We start from the raw sequence: 26,201 nt of genomic DNA, 5'->3' as shown, positions 1-26,201 counted from the left end.
AGAACCATCCTCCGCCTTGCAGAGGGGTGCCTGGGAACAGCATTGCTTTGCCCTGGGGTGAAGCGGGAGGGCGCCCCCGCTTCCTGGGGTGCTCAGCCGCAGAGGCGCCTCCCTACCTTCCGGAAGTCCTGCTTGGCGATCTTCCGGTCCACATCCTTGCTGATGTCCAGAAACCGCCTTCGGAAGAGCGGGTCCTGCTGCTGGATGCAGCGCCTGAGTCTGTCGATGGCCTCTTCCTTGGTGACGGTCTTCGCCCTGCTGGTTTTAGTCTCCGAGGATGGGGTGCTAGGGTTACAAGCGGGTGTTAGGAAGCTTAGTGCTTGCTGAGAGAGCAGAGTGCTTCCTATACCCTCGCTTCTCCACTCACCCCCACAGCAAGGAGGCCCCCTGCCCATAAGGGAGAAGCGGGTGACCCCACAACCCCAGAGCCGGGGGCCGCGGCACCTCCGCCCCAGGTGCTGCGGGTGGGACACGGCGCTGGCACTGGGGCCCCCCGGGAGACGGGGACCCTCGCGCTGACCCCGGGCTGAGATGGGAGGGAATGGCACAGGATGGGCATGCGTGGCAGAAAGGCATTTCGTGCAGTGGGGAAATCTGAAGTCAGAGCCCACTGTGGAAAGAAAGGCGGGGAGGTGACCGTTACGACAAGGCCTGCTGGGGACAACATAAATTCTCTCTGATGTGCTGTGTGGGTGTACGAGTGTGTAAGTGTGAGCAGAGAATATGGCTTGCGTGAGTGCATCTGAATGTGTGCATGTATGAATGTGTGTGTGCATGCGTGTGCATACAAGCGTCTGAGTGCGCTGTGTTAACATGGGTGTGCATACATGCATGCAAGTACATAGGTGTGAATGTATGAGTGTGACTACGCACGCAGGAATGTGTGTGCCCATGTGCTTGTGTGTGCGTTTGAGTGTGAAGGTCCATGGGTATGCATGTGCTTGCAAGTGTGTGCAAAGGGGATCGTGTGAGCGTGTGAGTGTGCGAAGCGTGTGAGTGTGATAGTACACGAGAGTGACTGTGTGAGTATGCACCAATGTGACCAGAGGCGAGTGTGCGCAAGTGTGTGTGGGGAGGGTGTATGTGTGTTTGGAGGCTACCATTTCCTCAGCTCTCTGGGGTCTCCTGGGCCGGCTGGGGGGGAGCAGAGTGTGGGTGTGGCCAGAGCAGGAGAAGGGCCTCTGGTCCTCCCGTCCTCCCCCCGACCTCCTCCCGACCTCCTTCCATCCTCCCGTCATCCTCCCTCCTCCCGCCTTCCTCCCACCCTCCTCCCCTCCTCCCCGGCTCTGGCACCGCGTTAGGGGCCGTGTTTCCCCACGCACTGGACCGCTCTTACTTCCGTCACTGGTTTTGGGAAGCAGGCCCCTCTTATCACTTAATTCTTAACCTTTCTCTTAAAGTACTTTCTGCCCATTTATAAAGCAGTTATTATTGAAAAGCTGGGTATTCAGATTTCATTAGCATATCATTAAATGACTAGACGATCATTAAAATATTCTCATTGCTCGACTCGTAGGAACTTTTAAAAAAGGGGTATGACAAAGGGAAGGCTGTGGAATTTTACCTTCCGTGCAGATTTATGCTCAGCCATGAAGAAGCAAGTTAAAATAATATCTTTTCATTACGCTAAACCTGTATCTTTTCAAAAGACAGAAGAGCTATAGAATGTTCTAAAGGCCGACTTTCCATAGATCTGCTGAGTGTGTTTTATTGTTATAATTCAATTTGGCACTCATTTTAACAACCCTATCACTCGCATTGGAAAATGTGAAGTGGCTCACGTCTCGCACCGGTGTTCGCTGCTAGTGAGCAGCAGGGTTTCTGGGGGAGGAGAGGGGGCGGGAGGGGCTGCGGGCAGCTGACCGGGCGCTGACTCCCGGATGCTTGGCCCAGGCTGGCGCCCGAGCTCAGGTGAGTGGAGGCGGCGCCCAGGCCGCAGTGCAGGCGTTTCTAAGCGCGCGGGCGAGCCCGGCCGGCTCTATCGCTCTCCCGCGCTAGCGACTGTCTCTACGGTACGCTGTCTTCCTGTTCAAACACCCCCGTGGCCGGCGAGTGCTACCCGGTGTCTGTCCTTTTGTCCTGTGTCGCGTTACCTCCTGGGCAGACTGCCGTTCTTTGACTCGTGTTTCTGAGCCTGTCCACCTGACTTGTCCTTCGTTGGCGGGGAGACGTCCGGCCGGCCGCGAGCTCCCAAGTGCGCCACGAGCTTCTTGTAAAGGATCCGTCCTGAGGCTGCATCATGAAACTTGTTGCAGAGTCTGCGTTTGAGGGGTAACCAGGGCGCGCCGTTAGAATGGACAGCTGCAGTGACTAACCCTGCGCGCTGAGCGGGGTGCACACCTGTCACCCCGGCGCCGGGGAGGCTGGGCGGGGGGACCACAGCTTCCAGAAGCCTGAGCTGAACAGTACGACCCTGGCCAAGGGAGAGGGAGGGGCGGAGGGATCCTGCTCACCACAGCCCTTCTCTCTACCTCTCTGTCTCTCTCTGTCTCTGTCTCTGTCTCTCTCTGTCTCTGTCTCTCTGTGTCTCTCTGTCTCTGTCTCTCTCTGTCTCTCTGTCTATCTCTGTCTCTGTCTCTCTCTCTGTCTCTCTCTCTCTCCTCCCCTCTAGGGATTGAACTCAGGGCCCAGCGCTGTGGAGGCAGGTGCTGGCCACAGAGCCGCGCCTCCAGACCCTTTTTGCGTTAGTCATTGTGGGGGTAGGGTATTGCTTTCTGCCCAGGCTGGCCTGCGCTGTGAGCCTCCTTGTGATCCTGGGGAGCGCCTCGGTGCCCAGCCGCTGTGCACCCCGGCAGCTGGAATGACAGGCACGCTCTACCACATCCAGCCATCACTCCAGATGGGGTATGAGGCCCTCCCATACACACACACACACGCACACACACACACACCACACACAACACACACACAACACACACACCACACACAACACACACAACACACACACAACACACACACCACACACAACACACACACCACACACAACACACACAACACACACACCACACACAACACACACAACACACACCACACACACAACACATACACAACACACACAACACACACACAACACACACATGCACACACACCACACACAACACACAACACACACACACACGCACACACACACACACTTTCCTCCTCAGTAGCTGAGATGAGAGGCTTTAGCCACCAAGCCCATCTGAGTGATTGCAACTCTGCTCACGGGAGTATAAACTAATTGTATAAACACTTGATAAGATATTTTAGACGCTGAATTTTCTTTTGTGGTCATGGTCATGGGGCTTGAACTCAGGGCCTGGGCGCTGTCCCTGAGCTCTTTTGCTCAAGGCTAGCACTCTACCACTTTGAGCCACGGCACCACTTCCAGTTTTCTGGTGGTTCATTGGAGATAAGAGTCTCATGGACTTCCCTGCCTAGGCTGGCTTTGAACTACAGTCCTCAGAGCTCAGCTTGCTGAGTAGCAAGGATTACAGGCGTGAGCCACCGGGTCAGGCTCCCCTGAATATATTGTTACCAGAGGAACTGGCCCTTTGCCCCCAGAGATGTCTACAGAAAGAACTGTTGAATGTAAGTAGCTTACCCACCATATGTCTACAGATAAATGGATACGCTAACTAGAAAAGCCACACAATGTAGTACCCAGCCATGAGAAGGAAGAAAATATTGCTATTCGTAACAATGTAAGTGAATTTCAAAGCTATTATGCCTAGTGAATAAAGTCAGAGAAAAAGAGGATATTTTGTATTCTTCCCTTTGCATTAAGTCCTAGAAAATGCAAAGCAATCCAGGTGCAATGACTTAGGCCTGTAGCCATATCTACTAGGTGCAATGACTTAGGCCTGTAGCCATATCTACCAGGTGCAATGACTTAAGCCTCTAGCTGCATCTACCAGGTGCAATGACTCAGGCCTCTAGCTGCATCTACCAGGTGCAATGACTCAGGCCTCTGGCTGCATCTACCAGGTGCAATGACTCAGGCCTCTGGCTGCATCTACCAGGTGCAATGACTTAGGCCTGTAGCTGTATCTACCAGGTGCAATGACTCAGGCCTCTGGCTGCATCTACCAGGTGCAATGACTCAGGCCTCTAGCTGCATCTACCAGGTGCAATGACTCAGGCCTCTGGCTGCATCTAGGCAGGAGGCAGAGATCGGGAGGATCCCAGTCTGAGGCTAGGCTGAGGGGAGTAAGGCAGCAGGACCCCATCTCAACAACTAAGATGGGTGTGCTGGGCCACATCTGTCCTCTCAGCTACGAGGCGATGTAAATGGGGGACAGTCCAAGGCTGGCCCTCAGACCCTATGTGAGGCATAAAGCCAAAAGGGCCAGGAACATGGTTCAAGTGGTAGGGCACCTACAGAGAGCGCGCCAGGCCCTGAGCGCTGAGAAGAGAGTGTTTGGTGCCTTGAGCGGCACCGTCCGAGGCTCGGTCCCCCAGGTGTGCTGTGTGGCCCGAGTGGCCCGGCACAGGCAAAGGCGCTCACGGGAAAGAGCCCGCGGGAGCTCGCGAGAGCGTTTGAATGACAAGTCCTGTGGTGAAATGACACATCTGTGGAACTGTGAGCAAGTGCGACCACCCACCCCCTCCCTCCTCCGTCCCTCTGCGCTCGGGGGCCAGGGACCGAATGCAGGTTCCCAGGTGCTGAACAACTGTGTTATCGGCCCCATTTCTGACCCCAGGGCTGGGCTCTATCCTTCTAATAATGAGATTGGTAAATACTGATGTTTGCGAACTTGATTGAGCCTGAGGAGAAAGACAAACGTTTGCACATTCCTTTAAGTGCACGAGATTGGAGGCCGCAGACGCCAGTGCCGCGGGGGTGTGCCTGGCACGGGGCGCTGGCTTAGACGTGGGCTCTGTGTTCACAGAGCTGTGTGCCCGAAGACAGGGGAGACCAGGGCAGGCGGGCGGGAGGGGGGAGGGGAGGCGGGGGGGGAAGGCAGGAGGAGGCAGAGGGAAGGCAGGGGTTGGGGAGGCCGGAGGAAGGCTGGGGGAAGATGGGAGGAAAGTGGGGGAGGCAGGAGGAAGGTGGGTGGGGAGACGGGGAAGGTGGAGGGGGGGCGGCGAGGTGGGTGGGGGGAAGGCAGGGCTCAGAACTGCCGGCCTGGCTCGCTGCTCTGTCCTCATCCGCAAGTGCTCAGGCTGGCTCCCTGGGGGGGGGGCGCTTCTGAGGAGACTGCAGGGACGGGGCGGGGGGCGGGGGGGGGCCACGGCTGCGCTGAGCCTGAGCTGGCAGCAGGGTCCGCCTGCCATGAGCCCCAGCCACGGCCGAGAGTTAGGGTTGGAGCATGCGCTCTGGAGCCTGACACCGCCCAGCAAGTACCACAGCTGCTATGGCTGCAAGCGCCACCAGGTGACCGATGGCCAAGCACTGCCGCACAGTGTGGTGACAACTAGGAGTAAACCAGAGTCTGCCTGATTGTGAGGAGTAAGAGAAAGACCTACCTTTTCAACAAATCAAAAGCAGCGGGGGCCGGTGGCTCACGCCTGGAATCCCAGCCACTCAGGAGGCTGAGATCTGGGTGTCACAGTTCACACCCAGCCCGGCAGGAAAGTCCTGGAGACTCTGATCTCCAATTAACCAGCAAAAAGCTGGAAGGGGAGGACTCCTAAAGACCTGGGCGGAACCCGGGCCCCACCACCGCTCACCCACCACTTGGAGTGGGTGCTTAACTTCTCCATCCGCAGAAGGAGTCACCCCATCTCCGTGTGCAGTAGGAGTTAGCAGTCAGGAAGGACTGACTCCTATAACATGGGTTCATCTTAGCCAGTGTCCATGTCTAGCAAGGATTCAATGCACAGTGGCTATTGCCAGCATTACCTATCAGTATTATGAAACCACACAGACAAAGGTCTGGCATTCGCAAGGAGACTTGATGGAAAACAGGAAATGAGTGAACCAAAAACACTTACTTCATGAAATGCTCATTGGTTAAAAATGGGCAGAATACACGCATGACTTTCTTGAAATTAGGTCGACCAATGACCCCTGTGTTCCCGAGGTCATAGGACTGCAGCATGTTGTAAAAAGCGGGTTGATCCTTAGCAATTGCATCCTGCACCTTCTCTTCGACCTAGCGTAAGAAATAGACACATTTACCGGGCTGTGGCCTGGGGTCCGGCAGCCTGCCGCTAGAGGAAGGTGTCGGCAAGGAGGGCGAGCCACTCACCGAGTCCCAGGCCAGGGGCAGAGGAATCTTGTTGGTCTCCGTGTTCAGGCATATTTTTCTCACCTAAGCAAGAGAGAGAGAGAGAGAGAGAGAGAGTGTGTGTGTGTGTGTGTGTGTGTAAATAAAAACCATTCCTGTAAAGAACCCTGGTGTCTGGAAGGCAGATGGGCTGGGGGACCTGACCAGCCAAGAGTTCCAAGACTTGGAGCAAATAACTGTGCACTTCCCTTGCCATTTGGAAACAGGGACAGAGGTGAACTTGAACTTATTAAAACGCAATATTCTGTCATCTAGGGGTCAAACAAATGCCAAGTAAAAGAATGACAGGATGGTTGGGCGCTAACGGGTCACAATTCTAATCCCAGCTACTCAGGAGACTCAGATGTGAGGATTGTGGTTTGAAGTTAGCCTGGGGAGACACGTCTGTGAGATTCGGATCTCACAAGTGGAGCTGTGGCTCAAGTGGTTGAGCAAGTGCCTTAAATCCAAGCGAGTGTGAGGCTCTGAGTTCAAGCTCCAGTACCTGCATACCACCACACTGGCACACCTACACATAGGTACACACACACACACACACGTGCATGTGCACACACATATACCCAGAGAATAACAAGATGGTGTCCTTTCCTGTGAGGACACTGACCAGAGGATCAGAGATGGTGGGACTGCAACTGTAATGGTTTGTGTAGGGCATTCTGTGTCATTGTACAGATAGCCACCACTGGGCGGGCTGATGATTTCCAGGCTCTGGATGGACAAAGTCTGCAGCCGGAGCTGGGGGCTGGGAACGGAGCAGGGAGGAAATGAACTTCTCCCGGTCCCTGTCACACCCTACGCGTATCCCTCCTTCAAAACAATTACAGCGATGTGTAAAGTGCGCCTTCTTACATTTCCTTTTGTGAGTAATCCCATTTCTGATCTGGTGCGGGGATGGCTCAGGAGACAGAGTTAGGGAGGGTGGCGGTTCAAGGCCAACCTCGGTAAGGTATTAGTGATTCTCGCCTCCACCAGTAGCTGAGCGTGGCAATATGTGCTTGTCATCAAGAGGACTGCAGTTCTGGGCCAGCCTGGGTATAAAGGTGACACATGCCCCCACACACCCTATCTAGACACCATGCTGGGCACCTGGCATCCTAGCTAAGGGGCTGGGGTGTGCCTCAGCAGAAAAACTCCCCCCCCTTTTTTTTTCTTGATGCCATTGGCTCACACCTCTAATCCTAGCTGCTCAGGAGGCTGAGATCTGAGGATCATGGTTCAAGGCCAGCCTGGGCAGAGAAGTCCAAGAGACTCCATCTCTAATTAACCAACAAAATGCTGGCAGCTGAGCCAGTACGCTGAGCCAGAGCACAAGAACCTGAGTTCGCATCCAATACTGCCGACACAAGATTCTGAATTTCATACTAAAGCAATCATCATAGAGTAACAGAAAAGCACGCACTACAGTGTACACCCCGGCATTTATAAAGGGAAAGAAAAAGAACACAGTTTACAGGAAATTCTGTTTTAACTTTTACAGCATTACTTTTATTGATGCTAAATATTAGTAATATATTGATAACAGAGACTAAGTCATTGATCATATGGTCCAATGTTCGGATAAATTAATAAAGTGTTTGAAAACATGGAGCCAAATGCATCAAAATCCATGTACACTTTAAATCTGGCCTACGCTGCAATGACTTTTCTCTTAAAAAGGAAAGTATGTATGTATAGACACACACATGTTTACAGATTCAGAAGGATATTTGACACTAGGTGACAATTCCTTGCTGTTAGAATCCGTAGTGATGTTTATTCACTTTGATTTGCAGACCCACGCGATCTGATTTTCCTCACTCATTCCTTCGTCCCGCCGACGGTGGGGGGTCGTGGTAACACAGTGCCTCAGCCCGCCACACGCGGGGCGTGGCGGCCGCGGCCGGGGCTCGGGCTCCAGGCGGCCCGCGGCCGGAGGACAGGGCTCAGCCCAGGCAGGAGCCCCCGGCAGCAGGGACAGCGCTTCGAGGGCAGGAGAGCGGAGGGCACTGGGCTTGAGGCCTGCTGATCACGCCAGGAAGCTCGGCTTTATTCCCCGTCCCCGAGGGCCACCGAAGGGTGGACACAGGGCCGGTGTGGCCGAGGGGTGCCACGGCCTCGTGCAGGCACGTGGCGTGCGGGTCTCTCTCGAGGCTCTGTTCTGTTTGCAGGGGGGTGTGGAGCACACGCACGGAGCCCACAGAGGGGCTGACCCGCAGCGGGGCTCGCGAAGGCTGGACTCATTCACGCGCGCGTCGGGGAGGGTCCTGGGACTTCTTTGGGAACTAGGGTTTAAGAAGGATGAAAGGATTTGGCCTGACATGGCCCTTGCCTTTCACGGGGGGAAATATTCAGGATGCGATAGCATTAAAATGATGGCTAAAACCTAGGGAATTAAGTGTGTGTTTCGCGCGTGCTTTATTCTGCCACCCTTCCAGGACTGCCCACGGGGTGATCTGCCCACTATTTACAGACGAAGGCCTGAGTCTTCGGGAGGTAAAGTGTTGGCCCTGGGCATGGAGGTGAGCTCAACATGCGTGCCCGTGCTCTCTCCTCCCTAGGCCCTGAAACTTCATCTGATCGGTTTTCGTGTGTGTGTGTGTGCGTGCGTGCGTGCGTGTGTGTGTGTGTGTGTTTCCAGTAGTCCCACCCAGGGCTTTTTAAACAGAAGTGCTCTACCATTTGAGTCATACCCCAGACCCTTTCTCTCGGTGTGCTCTCCCTCCCTCTCCCGCTCCCCCTCCCTCCAGGTCCTAAGGAATTCTTCATATGCGCGCAGAAAGTGTTCAATGGTATTTTCACCTACAGTGAAAGTAAACGGGCATCAGGGCCACACAGAGAAGACCCTGTGACAGACATTAAGGAGATTGTTGTCAGTTGTGGGGCTTGAACTTGGGGTCTGAGCTTTTCTGCTCAAAGCCTGTGCTCTACCACTTTGAGCCAAAGAACCACTTCCAGTTTTCTAGTGGTTAATCGGAGATAAGAGTCTCACAGTTTCCTGCCTGGCCTGGCTTTGAACCTCGATCCTCAGATCTCAGCCTCCTGAGTAGGTAGGATGACAGGCGTGAGCCGCCAGGGCCCGGCATGAGATTTCTGATGTGGTAGGAAGAAAGGGGAAACACTCAGCAAAGAAAGAGATGTTGAAAAGGATGGGCCACAGAATCACATCCATAGAGTTCACCCACAGCTGAAGGAATGGGCGCATGCGCCAGAAGCGGAAGGAATCTGCCGCCATTCCATCCGTGCTGGATTTGGGACTATCACTATTTTTGCCCTTGAAGTTCTGAGTATTTTTAAATATCCAAATGGATATTTTATTTACTAATTGAATGATCTGGGTGCCTATGTAGTTGAGTGATGTGTTTGTGGTCTATTAAAACTACCTTCAAAACGTTTCTACATTCGCTAGAGAAGTTCACTTAAGTTCTCTTTATTCTACCAATTGTTTTTAACCAGGAAGTGTGCTCCCAACTCTTGCTACGACCACGATGCAAAATGGCAGCAGGTGGAACGAGTCATCCATGGTCGATCTTTACAGAGCCAGGAGAACAGTGCCTGGCTTCCACTTGGACCCTCTCAGTGGCCCCAGTGCAAGGTGGCCCAGTCGGATCTGCCCAATAGAAGAGGCTGGTGCCTCTTGTCATTGCAGCCCATTTGTGGGCTGAGGGTGGTAAGTGCTGACCCGGGGCAAGGCCCTGGGTTCCATCTTCAGCACCCAAAATAGAACACAGCCTTCTCGTCTGTACCCTTTAAAAAGACATCCTCACCCACCTTTTAAAGTTCTAGGTCATGCACTAGCTGAATCTAATCTGACTCTTTAAAAACACTCAAATACGTGGAATGCTAGTGGTGATGACACATTGCAATATTAAGGCTGTCGACGTTTGTGGGTTTGGGGGTGCTGGGGTACCCATGCTTGATAGGCCGGGTGCTCTATACCAAGTCAGTCATGCCCTCAACACTTTTTGCTGCTGCTGCTGCTTCCTCTTCTTCTTCTTCTTCTTCCTCCTCCCCCTCCCCCTCCTCTCCTCCTCCTCCACCTCCCCTCCACCTCCTCCCTTCCTCCTCCTCTTCCTCCTTCTCCTCCTTCTTTTTTGGAGTGTGTACTGGAGCTCCAATTCAGGGTCTTGAGCTTTCCCTTAGTTCTTTTGCTCAAAGCCAGTGCTTTACCACTTGAGCCATAGCTCCACTTTGGGCTTTTTGGTGGTTAACTGAAAATAAGTCCTATGGACTTTCCTGCCCAGGCTGGCTTTGAACCATGGTCCTCAGATATTGGCCTCCACCGTAGTTAGGTTACAGGCGTGATCCACAGGTGCCGGCACTCTGCTTTAGTTAGTTTAGTTCAGGTAAAGTCTCACCCTTTTACCCCAGATTGCCTTGAACCAAGGTCTTCCTATCTTCACTTCCAAGTAGCGAGGACTATAGATAGGAGCCACCATGCCCAGAAACCCCTGTTGATGTTTTAAGTGAGAAGATACAAACAGTAATAAAGCAAGTGCCAGTCTAAGCGTTTGAGTGACGCGAGGGCCGCAGCCTGTGCGTCCTGGACTTACAGGTGGGCTTTCGTAACGCCAAATTGACCCTTCCTGGAAATGAACGTCAACTTGGGGAGAATGTGAAGCCGCTGACTATTGAAGGCGCGATCTGAGTGTACTGACCACGTCAGCTTTCTGCCTCCCGGACCCCAGGTTCAGCTGCGCCGGGACTTACCCTGGGGGCGTCCTCCAGCAGATCCATAAAGGAGCTGATGTTGACCGTGCCCAGGTCCTCAGGGTCAAATGCCTGCCGCAGTTCCTTGAATTCTAAGTCACTTAACTTGACAACCATGCAGTCGAGAATGTGCCGGAATTCTCCCCACTTCATCTGTCCATCAGGTGTCTGAGCAGGAGAGTGTACATGAGGGAATGAAAGAAAAAAAAAAAGAAGGAAATGGAGGAAGAGTGAACCAATGTAGTCATGGTATTCAATATATACAATGTAAAAAATGAACTATGCAACTCGCGGACAGGAACAACACCTTAACAACAACAATAAAATTGCATTTTAACAAGGAAGGAAAAGCATTCTGTATTTAGCGTCACTCAGCAGGGCGAGCTTTGGTCAGAGTTAGGATCTGAACTGTGAATGCCTCAGATGCCGAGGCTCCTAGCCATCCGGTCACACATTGCGAAGAACAGCAGGGAAATCCTGGCAAAACACCCGCACGCAGCTACGACGTTCTCCACCAAGACGCGGCCCTGGTGAAGAGTAAGGCCCATTTCTGGGGTGTAGGCTTCCCCCCCAGGGGGCCTCCACAGAGTAAAGTCCTCACCAACCACCTGGTGGCTCAGAACTTCCCGGCAGTGCCATTACAATTTGCCAAATTACTAAGAATATTAATAATGGTTGCTTTCAGTCTCACCACCTCATCAATTACACAAATGGACAATTACTTAGTGAGAAAAATATCAGCCAGGTTGCATAAAGAAAACATGAGCAAACTACTCTGACAAATTTCTTCCCCAGGGAAAAAAAAAAAAGGTCTATAGGTAAATTAAATATGAAAATTGAGAGAGCCTGTTTACTGGAAAGACAGAGGAAATGAAGAACCTCTTCCTCACAGAGAGAGACTGTGAATATTAATGTACCCACAGTCTATGAAGTGGCAAAGAGTATATAAATGTCAGCTATTCATTGGAGGCCTCAAACCTGAAAAAGATATAAGGCTCTCGGGGCTGGGAATATGGCCTAGTGGCAAAAGTGCTTGCCTCGTATACATGAAGCCCTGGGTTCGATTCCTCAGGACCACATATATAGAAAATGGCCAGAGTGGCACTGTGGCTCAAGTGGCAGAGTGAAAAGAAGCCAAGGACAGTGCTCAGGCTCTGAGTCCAAGGCTCAGGACTGGCAAAAACAAAACAAAATAAAAGAAATAAGGTTCTCCGGGCTAAGTTAAATTAGGGAATATATCTGTACTTATTTTTTTTAATTTTAGAATGTGAATCAACTTTTAGATGTCCAAAACAGGAATCACTAAGAATTAATTAAAAACTTTTTTTTTGGTCAGTTGTAGGGCTTAAACTCAAGGCCTGGGCTCTGTCCCTGATCTCTTTTTGCTCAAGACTAGTGCTCTGCCATTTTGAGCCAAAGCTTCACTTCTGATTTTCTGGTGTTTAACTGGAGATAAGAGTCTCATGGACATTGCTGTTTGGGCTGGCTTTGAGCTGCAATCCTCAAACTTCAGCCTTCTGAGTAGCTAGGATTACAGGCGTGAGCCACAGCACCTGGCTTAAAATATTTTTGGTCAGAGTACAGTAGTGGGTCACAATCCTCACAGGATGACAAAGTTCTCTCTCTCAGTTCTCTCGCTTTCTGTCTGCATTTCTCTCATAACTAAGCCAAGCAGCTTTTCATGTGTTTATTGACTATTTTTGGATGTTCTGTGTGAGCTTTGAACTTTGAATGAATTTAAGGATCATTTTATCAATTGCGAAGTAATACCCCACCTGGGATTTTGATTATATTTCATCGAACACACAGATGACTTTGGAGAGTCTCCATCTTAATGATGCTAAATACTGCAGCCATGGATCTGCGTTGACTCTTCGCTTCCTTGGGTGCTCTTACATTTCTTTGAGAAGTATTTTGTAATTTGGGGGTGTAAAACTAGCACTTTTGTTAAACCAGTTCACAGGCATTTTACTCTTTTCTTCTGGTGCAGTTACGAATGGGACTAGTAATCTCAGTTTATGATTCTATAACCCCTTCTGTATTGGACGTTCATGTTCAGGCTGTTTATTGCTATCTATAGAAATTCAACCAAGTTTTGTATATTGGTTTTTATTCAGCAACCTTCACGAGTTCTATTAGTTCTCACTCTCCTCTTGGCTCCCCGCCTCTTATGTGTGCATGCAAGAGATGAGTTTGCATTTGGTATGAGGGCAATGCAGACCTCAGAGGAGGAGGTGGGATGCATTCCTTCTTCCTATATTTTCTGAAAGCTTGTGAGGGTTGATATCCCTACAGGCAACTCGTGTCGTCCTTTATTCGGTGTACTTCCAGCTTTTTGACCTTTTTTTGAGATTTCTTAGCAATGATATTTTAAAATTCTTGTTTTTCCAATGGTGTTTGGCAGTTTATAAATAGTATCGGTCGCCTCATGCTGACTAATAACAACCTTCGACATTCTAATATTAATTTTAACCTGTGGGATTTTCTATTTTGTGAAATCCTGTCAGCAGGTGAGCCAGTGGCGGGGGGGGGGGGAGGGGTCCGCACGTGGCTGACCGCTTACAGCGGGGGGGAGGGGGGCAGCGCCTGAGGTCGCCACACCACAAGAGGGACCCGTGGCTCAGCAGACCCAGCTACCGGCACACGGGCCGCCCCACAGCGGAGAGGGGCTGGGTTCCTGCAGCCCCCCCCCCAGGCTGACCACACACCTCGTCGCATCTCTGCCCGCCTCCCCCCTCTGCTCGGCCAAGACACAGGTGAATGGTGGTAAGGCCGGAAGTGCTGCTCAGAAACCACACAGCATGCAACTCTGTGACCTCCGAGGGTCACTGCCTCCGTGGGACGCTCAGCGGGCAGGCACCCAGGGGCCAGCGGCTGCAGGTTCGTGGGGGACTGCGTCCTGACCCTCGGCCCTCTCCATGCAGCTGTGGATGTCTTGCTCAATAGGACGGCAGTGGCTTATGTTGTTCAGTGTTTGGAACGGTTAGTGTTAGGCCATCCTCCATGGAAGAAAATGAAGATTCCATGTTTTTACTCAAATGACTGCTGGAACCTGAGTTGAGAGAGCATATGGCCGCTTCCTCGATCTTCCTGGGTGGCTTAGCCAGCACCCCCCGGCAGTTCCACCAGTCCCCGGAGAGCCTGATTAGAGCCGGAAGCTGGGCTCCCCACTGAGTGCCTCGAGCAGGTTGCTTGCCCCCATGGCGATGACAAGCGCCGCTTCCTAGAGGTGGACACGGGTCACCAGAGGCAGGGCTGCCAGGCCGCTCAGTGGTAGCATTCACTCAGAGAGGCCAACGCTGCAGCCCCACAGACAGCAGCAGGCTCCCTTTACTGAGGGGTCACTTCCTGTGGTATCAGCTTCCGTCAGTACTGTACAGAACAATCAAACATTTGACAGAGAGAGAAACTGTGCACAGGTGCACAGCTTTTATAATGTATACAATTACAGTGGTTCTATCTCATTGCTACTTATTGTTCAACTTTTACTGTGCCCGATTTATCAATTGCACCTCGTCGTGGTGATGGGGATACAGGGAAAACGGAACCCACAATCCATGCTACCTCACACCCCGTCAGCCAATGACGGGCCCTGCCTACAGCCCTGACAGCCAGGTGTGGGCGGAGCCGGGGGGGGGGGAAGGGATGCTGGTGAGGTTTTGTAGCTTCCCAAAACACAGTCTGCTCTCAGAACATTAAACAACATCTGACTGTAAGGTTCGCCACTGCTCATGTTTCCGGGTACCCACGGGGGATTCCTGGGTTGTATCCCGCGTGGATCAGAGGGGGCATCTGTAGTTAAAAAAGGTATGGCTGCCAGGAACGCCGCTCCCCCCCCCCCACATCTGCGTGCGTAGGAACTGCAATCCCTTCACTGAGGGCACTACCCAGGCCTTTAGGTCTCCCCAGAGCCTGCCTGGAGCTCTGGACTTGCCCTTGGGCCCACAGCCTTGGGAAGGACAGGCACCTCACCTCGTCCTCACTGCTTGTAGAGACTCCACCGCAGGCTGTGCAGAGTCAACAAGCAGCCCGAGAGAAGTGGCTGTCCATCAGGAGAACCCAAAGTCCCCTTCCCGAGAGACACAAGATGGGAGGCAGAGACGAATGCTCGCTCACAGCAAGTAAAAAGCAAACTGCAAAGCCATGGACTTGTTTCCCTTTGCAACACAATTTAATAGGGCAAATGGGGTATTTTGGAAGGAAGGAAATATTCCCGCTAGGAGATACAAGTTGGCTATGAACGGTTAACTCTGCATTAGAGTGGAGACTGTCCTATGAGTCTGAGTAATTTGCTAATTAAACAGGAAATGACGACTGCAGCCATTTTGTTGCCACCCACTGGCCTCACGGCTTTCCTTCCCCGCCCCCCTTTAATTGTCAAAGTGAAGTGCAGAGGGGCTACCGTTTCATACGTAAGGCCGGGAGTACATTTCTTACCCTCATTTTCCCCCCCGCCTTCCCCGCTTCCCATTTCCCTCCCCACCATGAGTTGTACTGTTGGTTTACACCATCTAGTTTTGTAAGTATTGCTATTGCATTCGTTTGTCTTTTTATCCTGTGTCTCTCGATTTGGGTATTTCCTTTCCCATCCCTAGTTCCAGCACACACACGTATCTACAATATCCAAGGCACCCAGATCAGTGACAGTGCTATCAGGGGGTGGCTACCCATGTTTGTCTCACTGTGTTGTGATTTGGGGTACATCAGCCTAGACTCCACCCTTTAAGGTCAGGACTCAGAACAACCCCCAGCATCAAGCAGGGGCTCCAGCAGTGTCTGTGGGCTGGCGAGCAGGTGGGAGGAGGGGTCTGTCGGCCTCACTCTGGGTGTTCCTTTTCTTACTGACAGTGACTTTTTCAAGGGGGGAGGGGGAGGGCTGCAAAATCTTACAGTGTTGCTCTTCAGTAACGCTTTCTTCAGTGACATGGAGCGGTCTTCCGAGTGCTTAAATAACTTCCTGATAACGTTTTCCTTGCGAAATCTGCTTTGAGGGCTGACACTACAGGAGGAGGAGGAGAAAAGCAGGAGTGAGAGGGGGCTCTTGAACTCGGCAAGCAGCCAGCAGCCTCCCCCCAGCAGCAGTCTCTCCCCGTGGGTAGCTCTTTCTCCGGGACACTAACGTGCCGTGTGGACCCGGCCACCCGTTAGCTGGGTGACAGCTCGGAGGGAGAAGCCACGGACGCCATGCCCGCGGGGCGTCCATTAGCCGAACCATCATGCCTCCACGGCCCACCGTGGCCCCACACCATCTCTGCTTGGCCGTCAAAACTGTGGTTTTGATCTGAAGGAAAACACGTCCAGGAAAGTAGGCAGAGATGACCGCCGAGGCCCCCCTCCCGTGCAGGGCGTCTGTCCCGGGGGCAGAGGCACCGGGTCCCCGCCTGGAAACAGGGAGGCGACGGCCAGGCCCTCCGCGGCCTCTCCACTCCAGTGACCACCTGACCCCTTCCCCTTCTTGTCTGCAGCTTTCGGCCCCTGGCTCAGGCCCACGGTCAGCCATTCTGAATATGACACCCAACGTCCGTCTAGACTCTGATCGGAAAGAGAGGCTCCGAGTCTCCGGACAGAAATCCCCCTTGCTGCCTCGCCTCCCTGGGTGCTGGTGCGGGGAGGGCGGAGGGTGGGTGGAGGGTGGGTGCTGTTCCCGGTGCGTCGTTACAGCCAGCTCGGCTCTTCCCAAGTTGGCGTGAGCAGGGAAACCCGCGGCGCGCACCGCTTTCTAGAAACGCACACTAGCTCTGAGTCTGCACCCCTCCCCTCCCACTGGGCCTGGTTTTTCCAGAGATTGCTGGCACTGGCCGGGGTTCTTTAAGCGGGACACGGCCAGCAGTTCTCACCTGCGGGGTCAGTACAGGATGGCCACCGGCTCCCGCCTCCTCCCCCCCCCACCCCCGGCCTCAGGGGCTAACGCCACCCCCATCACCATCGCCATCGCCAGGGGGTCATGCAACGTCACCAGGTGTCTCGTGAAAGGCGAGACGGCTCCCTGTGGAGAGCCACTCCTTTTGCACCAATGAAACGTTGATTTGAATTCTGATAGCCTTAAACAAGGCGCTATCAGACAAGCAGGGTGCTGGGAAACGAGCGATTCACTTCGGACGGACTCGGGGGAGTCACAGCCCTGACCCACAGGAGGCCGGGGGGACCGGTTAGCGTGGGTGGTCGTTACATCCACAACACATAGCCACACGCGTGTGGTGCACACGGTCTCGCAGGAACGCACTCGGGACTCGGGCCGGGTGGGTGGCGGGGTGTGCGCGTTCCAGGAGCCGCCAAGCTCCCTTGAGCTTCCCCCGTGCTGAGCACACAGCCTCTCACTGGCTACAAATTGGGCCAGAAACGGCAGCAGCCTTACAGCTGAAAGCAATTTTAAGTAAGAAAAAATAAGTGAAAAATAATCTGTAAACTTTAAATCATTATGTGGAAGTTGGAAGTTATTCAATGGAAACAAACTGATCATTCCACAAATAAAAAAAAATGTAATTCAGATATTCCCTAACTTAAAAAATATTGTGATTTTCCTAACTCACATGTAGAGGTTCTGCCAGTCACTGGTGGCTTGCACCTGTGATCCTAGCTACTCAAGAGAGGCTGAGGTCTGAGGGTCACGGTTCAAAATCAGCCCGGGCAGAGAATCTGTGACGTTCTTATCTGTAATTAACCACCAAAAACTTGGAAGTGGAGCTGTGGCTCAATGGTAGAGCTCTAGCCTTGAGTGAAAAAACTTAGTGAGAACATAAGCCCCTGAGTTCAGTTCCTGGCACTGGCATAAATAAATGAGTAAGTAAATAATAAATTAAATTAGAATAGTAGAGTCGGGGATTTTTTTTCCATACCTATTTCTTCTTTTGGGGGGTGGTGCGTTAGTAGTTTGCGACCCCTGCTGACCATAAAATGATGTTAAAAATTGCTTCCAATTGATCTTAGCAGTGGTTTTAAATCCAAACCTGGATGAAAAGAGAACAAACAAATATTACTGTAAACATTTCCCCCTAATAATACCACAGAGATTGGATGCTTAACACTGGACTGAAAATGGCAGCAATGAATTTATATGAAGTTCCAAATCTAAGTTAAACAAAATCATTTTGTAATATAACAACACAAATTGATGTTTTTAAGCAAGGGGACAAAAATTAAACTATACACCTCATGTCGGTCTGTTAGTACATTCATAAACTGAAGATCAAAGTCCTAATAGCCATTAAATGAGTTTTCAAACTTGGTATCTGAAGAGCTGACAGTGTGCTCAGCAGAGTGGTGGCCACAAGATGCCCATGTCCTGGGCCCTGCATCCTGCAGACCCCTCTCCCTGTCCCCAGCAAAGGGGACTCTGCGGATGGAGGGCAGACTTTGGGGTGGAAGAGTGTCCTGGGTGGTCGCGGAGGGCCCTGATGGGAAACAGGAGTTCCTAAAAGCAGACAAAGCTAGCCGGGTGCGGTGGCTCACGCCTGTAATCCTAGCGACTCAGGAGGCTGAGTTCTGAGGATTGCAGTTCAAAGCTAGCCTGGGCAAAAAAAGTCCCTGTAAGACTCTTATCTCCAATAAACTACCTCCACCCCCCCCCAAAAAAAAAAGCTGGAAGTGGCGCTGTGGCTCAAGTGGGAGAGCACTCGCCCTGAGCACAGAGAGGCTCAGGCACAGTACTCAGGCTATGAGTTCAAGCCCCAGGACTGGCAAAGAAAAAAAAAAAAAAAGTAGAGAAAGCTGTGGCTTTGGAAGGGGCTGTGAGCCAGAGAATGCAAGCAGCCTGGGACCGGCACGAAGGGGAGCTGTCCTAGGAGGCCTCTGGGGCCCTGCTTCCTTCCACCCGTGGCGTGTCCCCCGGTGCGAGTGACTGGCGCCGGTGGAAGGCAGTGGAGGCGTGTGCTTCCTAGGGTAGCCATCGAGCACTAGTACAGTCTTCAAGTTCTGGCAGGAATGCATACTTGGAATATTGTTCAATAACTTATTTCCAAAGTCCGTGTGGTCCTAGGACTCAGGGCCCAGTAGCTGCGGAGTTAAAGAAGCCCGTGGAAGCGGGCCGGTGCGGGTGTGGGTGTGGGTGTGGGTGTGGGCGTGGGCGTGGGCCGGCGTGCAAGGCCCTCTCCGCGCTGGCCTGGCACAGGCGCGTCTCCTCCACTCGCCTGGGCTGGAAACCGGGGACGGCCCCATCCAGGCGCGAATCCGACAAGGGGAGAGGGCACAGATCAAAGCCCCGACTGCGAGCTGCCAGGCCGTGTGTCAGCCCCACGCGGTGCCCGGAACTCACACCCCGGGTGCCGCCCGTCCATCTGTAACAAGCTGGCAAGGAGAGGCTGGGGCAAAGATCCTCGGAACAGAGAGGCGGCACCCAAGTGGGTGTGTGTTGGGGATTCATCTTGGCCTTAAGGGGGGGAAAGGGCGAGGAGAGCGCTTCCCCCAGCCCTGGGGCAGTGTGGACGTGAGCCACACCTATCTCCTTCTGGGTCCGGAACCAGAAGGGGTAGCTTTGAGACCATCCCCCACCTTGCACCAGCGAGCACACAGGGCGGTACTATGGGAAGTGACATTAGCCCAGGAGGGAGGTCCTTGGGAGCTGCTCTTGGACGGATAAGCTCGCCAGCCTATCGCCAGCTCCTGCTCAATCCTCGTCATCACTACTATATTACGGTGAGCCCCTCCCGATTAAATCGGATTGCTCTCCGAAGCGTCTCCGAGATCCGTGTGCGCCTGGCTTCCTTGGTGGGTAAGGAGGGAGGGAAAGGGGATCTCGTTTGGCCGCGTGCACCTTAGGCTAGCCCGTGTCCCTCGCTCCACCTTGGCCGCCTGCTGGTCAGGTGCCCAGGGGAGAGGGTGGAAAGGGGAGCACTGATAAGGGAGTAAGCTTAGCATCCCCACACCGGGGGAGGTAAATCTAGCCCGGCAGGTGTGCGCCAGGCTGCAGCGCTCGGGGGGCGAGAGTGGAGTGGGGGCCTCTCCCTGTGAGTGGGCTGTTCCAAGTCCAGAGAACAGAGGGGAGGAAGGGGGGCACTTGGGGAGAAAACCTTGGGTATTCTGTGAGCCCAAGCTCTCCGCAGAAGGGCAGGGTGAAGAACGCCCTCACCTGCCTTGCGGTTCAAGTCCACCTGAACTTGTCTCCCATGGAAACCTGGTGACTGGTGATGTACCTCATCGGCATTGACGGGGTGACCAGCACATGGACCGGGGTGGCCTCTCCTCAGACCCGGCCACTGTGTGGTTGGTCTGGAGCTGCACGGGGGGCAAACTAGTCCAGTGATGAGAATTTCCAGAGGAAGTAAGGGCTGACTTCTTGAGATGTGCAGAATGGTAAAAACACCCCGAGAAGCTGGGCACCGGGGTCCTGTGCCTGTCACCCTAGCTGCTCAGGAGGCTGAGGTCTGAGGGTTGCGGTTTGAAGGCAGCTTGGGCTGAGACTCTTTTTTTTTTTTTTCTGGATTCTTATTTTTGTTTGTTTTTTTCGTTTTTTGCCAGTCCTGGGCTTGGACTCAGGGCCTGAGCACTGTCCCTGGCTTCCTTTTGCTCAAGGCTAGCACTCTGCCACTTGAGCCACAGAGCCACTTCTGGTCGTTTTCTACATACATGGTGCTGGGGAATTGAACCCAGGGCTTCATGTATACGAGGCAAGCAGGGCTGGGAATATGGCCTAGTGGCAAGAGTGCTTGCCTCGTATACATGAAGCCCTGGGTTTGATTCTCCAGCACCACATATACAGAAAATGGCCAGAAGTGGCACTGTGGCTCAAGTGGCAGAGTGCTAGCCTTGAGAAATAAAAAAAGAAGAAGAAGCTAGGGACAGTGCTCAGGCCCTGAGTCCAAGCCCCAGGACTGGCAAAAAAAAAAAAAAAAAAAAAGATGTAACAGCTTGATTGGTTCCACCGGAAATTATACGAGGCAAGCACTCTTGCCACTAGGCCATATTCCGAGACCTGGGCTGAGACTCTTATCTCCAACTAAATCACATAAAAAGCCAGAAGTGGCACTGTCGCTCAAGTAGTAGAGTGCTAGCCTTGAGCAAAAGGAGCTCAGGGACAGTGCCCAGGATCAGAGTTCAAGCCTCAGGACTATCAAAAAAATAAAATAAAAAAACCATCCTGAGCCTAGGCAGTTAAGATCAGACGTGTGTCAGACAAGGTGGCACCCATCTGTCATCTCAGCGCGAGAGAGACAGAGGCAGGAAGACTGTGCGCTCAAGGCCAGCTTGAGCTACGTAGTGAGACCCTTCCACAAAACACAAGAAGGAGGATCAGATGCGCCTCCTTCTGCCCACCGAGCTTCACTGGCGAGAAGGCGCCTACCAGTCCGCCATCACCACCATCTGTGTGATCTGCCCCTAAATCAGCCTCATGCCAAGATGGGACTTGAGGGTAGGAGAATCCCCACCATGCTCCGGGGGCTAGGTCGCCATGCAGGTCACACGTGGGCACAGGCTCCCCTCCCCCGCCAGCATCGCAGCTCCTGCCGGGAAGGAAAGGACAAGCGTGTCCGTGGAGAAGTTTCTCCCTCCTCCCGACTCCCCCAGGCCCCCCCCCCCGGGGCTGTGAAGGGACCAGCAGTGAGCTGCAGAGGAGATGGGTGTGCTCTCCTCCATCGTGGGAGAAAAGCCAACAAGGACGCCACGAGAGGAGAGGTCTTTAGACACGCCTTGGCCTGGGAAGGGGGGCTGCAGGGGGCTGCAGTGGTCCTGGGCACCAAGAATCTGTCCGTCTTCCCCTTCTTCCTAAAACTTTTGTGGTTGTTGTTCTGTTCTTTTTTTTTGGTACTGGGGATCGAACCCAGGACGTTGCACTTGCCAGGCAAGCGCTTTGCCACCGAGCTACCTCCCAGCCCCACATCTAAAACTTTTCTATTTCAAAAGACAGAGTCACGAAAACTAAAAGGCAAACCACACAGAGAGAAAGTATTGGGGGAACTGATGTCTAGTAAAGGGCTCAAGCCAGGCACCGGTGGCCCACGCCTGCAATCCTGGCTACTCAGAAGGCTGAGGTCTGAGGAGGAATGGCGTTAGAACTGGAGGGAGTAGAGCACCATCCTTGGGAAAGCAAAGCCAAGCGAATGCACGAGGCCCTGAGCTCGAGACTCGGAGTGGGCGATAAATAAGTCAATGACTCCAATGCACACTGTATCAAAGATCTTACAAGGCACGAGGCACAAGGCACATTGGTTCGGTGATTGGGAAAGAGCTTGGGAGAATCCTAGTTTTCATATGGTTAACCAGACACGCTGGCGGTTTTCCTGCTAGACACTGCCGTGAGAAATGAACACAGAGGTCCTTGCAGACTTGCCTGGGACCGTGCCCGCCACAGCTCCACGATGGCCTCCGTCTGAGGGCGACCCCAACGCCCCCTACTGGTGAGGGGACAAGACGCGGCCGTATGCAGCAGTAGACACCAGTGGGGTGCTGCGTTGTACGACAACACATCGAGTGTTACAGTGATGGTAAGTGACAGCAGTGGAACACAGAACGTGTCATGCTACATGATTCTTTAGGAAAGCCCCCAGGAAGCCAGGGGCTGGTGGCTCACACCTGTAATCCCAGCTACTCAGAAGGCTGCGAGCCGAGGATCCCAGTTCAAAGCCAGCCCGGGGAGAAAAGTCCCTAAGCCTCTTACCTCCACTGTGGCACTGTGGCTTGAATAGTAGAGTGCCAGTCTTGAGTGGAAAAGCCGAGTGAGAGTGTGGGGCCCCCACGACAGGCACAAACCACACGGAACAAAACAAAACAACTCCCAGAAAGGGCGAAAGGACAGTGATGGTGACGGAGAGCGGCTGAACGGTCTCCTGAGGGGAGCTGGAGGGAAGATGGCGGGCAGCACAGGAGCGGCAACTGAGCATGCTCCGTCTCGACTGGGTAGTGGCTATCCGAATCCATGCCGCCCTAAAGCTCACTATGCTCCATAAGAGAGATCTGTTTATTAAAAATTATATTTCAGCAAAGGTAGGGTTTTTCAAATGGCAAAGGATATAAACATTTTTTTTTTTTACAGATGAAGTACATTTAACTTTTAGGCATGAAACACACAACGAAAATAGCAATCAGATCCAAACAGCAAGGAAGAGCTCCCACCTATCAGACGAGCCTGGATTTTCAATGGCAGCGTTAAATACTGGCATGAGAAGCCTCCCTCGTAAGAATAAATTAGCACCTTTCAGAAGTGCATCTCAGCGAACGGAACATCAGCCTTACGCATGTCCAAACCCTTGACTCAAGGGTTGACAAACCACCATGCAGCCCTTCAGAATTAGTGTCAAAAGCGTTTTAGAGACATAAAAAGGCTCCTCGTACAACACTCTGTGAGGAAACACAACATGCGGAGACCCCGCCTGCTCTGAACTACGGGACGCGCACACGTGAACATGTGAACATTCACACACAAAGGAAATTCTGCAGGGACACATCAAAACCTTACCAGCAGCTAGCTCCATCTATTACAATGCTTATAATTCTTTATGGTTTCTCTTAATTTCCATTTGGAGCATGCCTCGTGTTTATAATCAACACAAGTAAAAATCCATTTTAAAAATAGCCCATACTCTTACTAGAAAGCTAGTAACTATTGTTCACTAAAAATCACAAAGCCACTGCCAACTTGTCACTGCCGGCAGGGCCCGGTGGCTCCGGCAGCGATCCTCGGGTCTCTGGTGGTGGGAACCAAGCACATTCCCCTCGTGGGATCCAGGTAGAGACTTCTGGCAGCGGGAGATTCCATCACAGACAGGAGAGGACACCGGACGCCCCACCAAAGGCCCATTGTGGAGCACAAGAGCAAGGAGCAGGAGTAGCAGAGCCCCGTCCACCAGTCACAGGGACCAGAGGAGACTCCCAAGGAGGGCGAGGCGAGGGAGGACCTGGGGTAGAAGGAAGGCAGGATCACAGCAAGCAGGAATGGCAGTGACAGGAGACAAGAGGAACATATAAAAAAAAAGGAGCGAAAAGGACACGGTTGGCTGACCCTTTCCTCTGCCCCATGGCTGAAGCCCTCTCCTCGCTTCCATGCGCCTGGCCTGCCGCCACAGCTGCATTGGTCTGCAGACTGTGGGGCACCGTTTTCATCTCTGCCCTGGGCTTCACTGAGCTTCCTGCGTGCAGCGCAACGCGTGGGTTCTGTACTAACAGGCACCTGCCTCCAGAGCCAAAGCGCCAGCAGCTGTCCCGAGCCTCCTCTCCCTCCGCCTTCAACTGCACCAAGTTCCCCTGCAGAGGGCACGCCCCTTCCCCTGGGGTCCAGTGGGACAAGGCCAGCTCCAGACCAGATCCTGGGGATACAGATTCCTTCTCCCCTCGGACTCCTCACGCCGCTGCTCGGGACAGAGCTACAGAAAGCCATGCTGCCTCCCTAAGCAAATACAGACTGGAGCCACCACCAAAGAGAAGGGGGCTGCCTTCCGAGTTCCTGTTTCCAAGGGCGTCACCTGGGTTCATCACCGGTCTGCTGTGGGGTTGTAGGCAGAACAAAGCCTGGCTTTAGTTCCCATCTGCGGTTTCCCTCCCCAGGGCTGGAGCCCTGTGCACCTCCACACAGCCTGATCTCGGGGGCCGAGTCAGCTCTGCTTTCTGTGGGAGTGAAATGGGAAGGCACTGTGCTCCAGGCTTGCCTACAGCCCACTTCACCAGGCCATGACGCTGGCTACTCTACCAGCTTCCTTCTAGTTAGTAGGGAGGAACAAGTATCTGGAGGCCACAGATAGGTGTGTGTGTGCGCGTGCATGCGCGCGCAGGCTAGAGAAGGTGACCCAGGAGCGGCTGGAATCGCTGTTCTGAAAGTCACTGGGGACCCAGGGCTCTGAGGCCTGTTGGTTGGAACGGCCCCTCCAAGGTGAGAGGCTGGGCCTGTGACAGATAACAAAGGAGGAGGCTGTTCTTGGAGGCCCCTGATCAGGGAGAAGGTGGGTTCTAAAACTCTGCTCTGCTTCCAGGCACCACTGAACATGCCATGATTCTGTGGAAATGGTTTGCGTGTAGCCAGGCCAAGCCGGTCTGGAAGAGAGAAGGCGTATGTGTGAACAGGGGCGCAGCCCTCCGGGGTACCTCTCCTACTTGGTGGCCCTGCCCTCCGCTACACCCAGGACCTGGAGGAAGGTCCTTGTGACCAGTGGAGGGAGGGAGCAGTGTGGGCCTGGCTGGCAGATGGACCGTGCAGCGGGGCTAAGAGCTCACTGTGCCCACAGCCCTGTCCACGGTGGCCCGAGAGACGGTAGCAGGCCTCCAGGGAGACTGGGCAGGCCAGGCCGTGTGTTCCCCCGATGGACAGGTGGATCAGGAACCCACCAAGACTGAGCCTCAAAGGTGCAGACGACTAAGAAGCCTAGGAAAGAGGCACCGACAGGCCTCGGAAACAATACCACGGTGTCCCACAGAGGTGCCCACTGGTGGGCACCATACAAGAAGCTCCCACTGGAGAGGAGGGCAGAGCGCCCATCCCGAGGGCGCCCTAAGCGGGCATTCCTGAGAATCGAGCACACTGGACTTTTTCCTTTGGGGTGCCAACCTGTGAGTTTTTACGTGTGTAGATCGGTGTAGATTTCTACTCTCAGGATACAGAACAGTCCCATCGCCTCCAAATACCTCAGGCTGCCCTGTGGCGACATGCCCTCCCTTCCCCTGCCCCGACCTCCTGCCCCCTTCCCTCCCCACTCCAGGCCTACAGGTCGCTCCTCACGCGCGGCGTCCCTGCTTTGTCTTTCTAGGACCTCCTCCAAGCGACACGCGGCACAGCAGCCCGGGAGACTGCTTTCTCGGGTCGGCGTGTGGGTTTGGGAGTGAACTCTTAAATCAGTAAAAGTCACATGAAATGTGCCCAACACAAACGTGGACTCATCCTAGTGAGTTAAAAAAAAAATACAACAAAGCTGCTGTGTGCGCGCGGCTGAGACCCGTCATCCTGGCTCCTCGGGAGGCCGAGGGGTGAGGGCTGCGGCCCGGAGCCAGCGGCGTCTGCGAGACTCTCGCCTCCCGCGAACCACCAGACATCCACACGTGGAGCTGTGGCTCCAAGTGGCAGAGCGCCGGCCCTGAGCGAAAGAGCTCCGGGGCGGCACCCGGGCCTGGAGTTCAAGCGTAAAGATGTACCAAAATCCAACAAGGCCTAAACTTAGCAGGCGAGGCCTGGTTTCCCGGGCTGCTCTGGGAGGGGCTGCGGGGGCCTCTGCCAGCTGCCCTGGCGGAACCTCCCTCCGTCTTCTCGCGGGGGCTCGAGCGGAGAGCCCGAGGAGGAGGACCGTCAGCCACCCGGGGACGGGGAGACCCCCGGTGCAGCTCCCCGCCACCCCATGCAGGCTTGCCCTGGCAGACCCCTCTCCCTACAAGACGACATCATGAGCCCCA

General features: G+C 53.6%; 1 protein-coding gene across 1 annotated transcript in view; it reads right to left on the bottom strand.

Moving 5' to 3' along the window:
* The window catches only part of Efcab6 (EF-hand calcium binding domain 6), a 176,264-nt gene that overhangs the window by 64,607 nt on the left and 85,456 nt on the right, over positions 1 to 26,201 (bottom strand). The window contains 7 exon segments of the mRNA XM_048354229.1: positions 117 to 285; positions 2,094 to 2,258; positions 5,917 to 6,077; positions 6,174 to 6,236; positions 10,899 to 11,066; positions 15,789 to 15,897; positions 17,735 to 17,845. Of these exon segments, the coding sequence (XP_048210186.1) occupies positions 117 to 285; positions 2,094 to 2,258; positions 5,917 to 6,077; positions 6,174 to 6,236; positions 10,899 to 11,066; positions 15,789 to 15,897; positions 17,735 to 17,845 (946 nt within the window).

Source organism: Perognathus longimembris, chromosome 1 (assembly GCF_023159225.1).
Source record: "Perognathus longimembris pacificus isolate PPM17 chromosome 1, ASM2315922v1, whole genome shotgun sequence".
Classification (NCBI taxonomy): Eukaryota; Metazoa; Chordata; class Mammalia; order Rodentia; family Heteromyidae; genus Perognathus; species Perognathus longimembris.
This window is presented reverse-complemented; position numbering and strand designations above follow the sequence as displayed.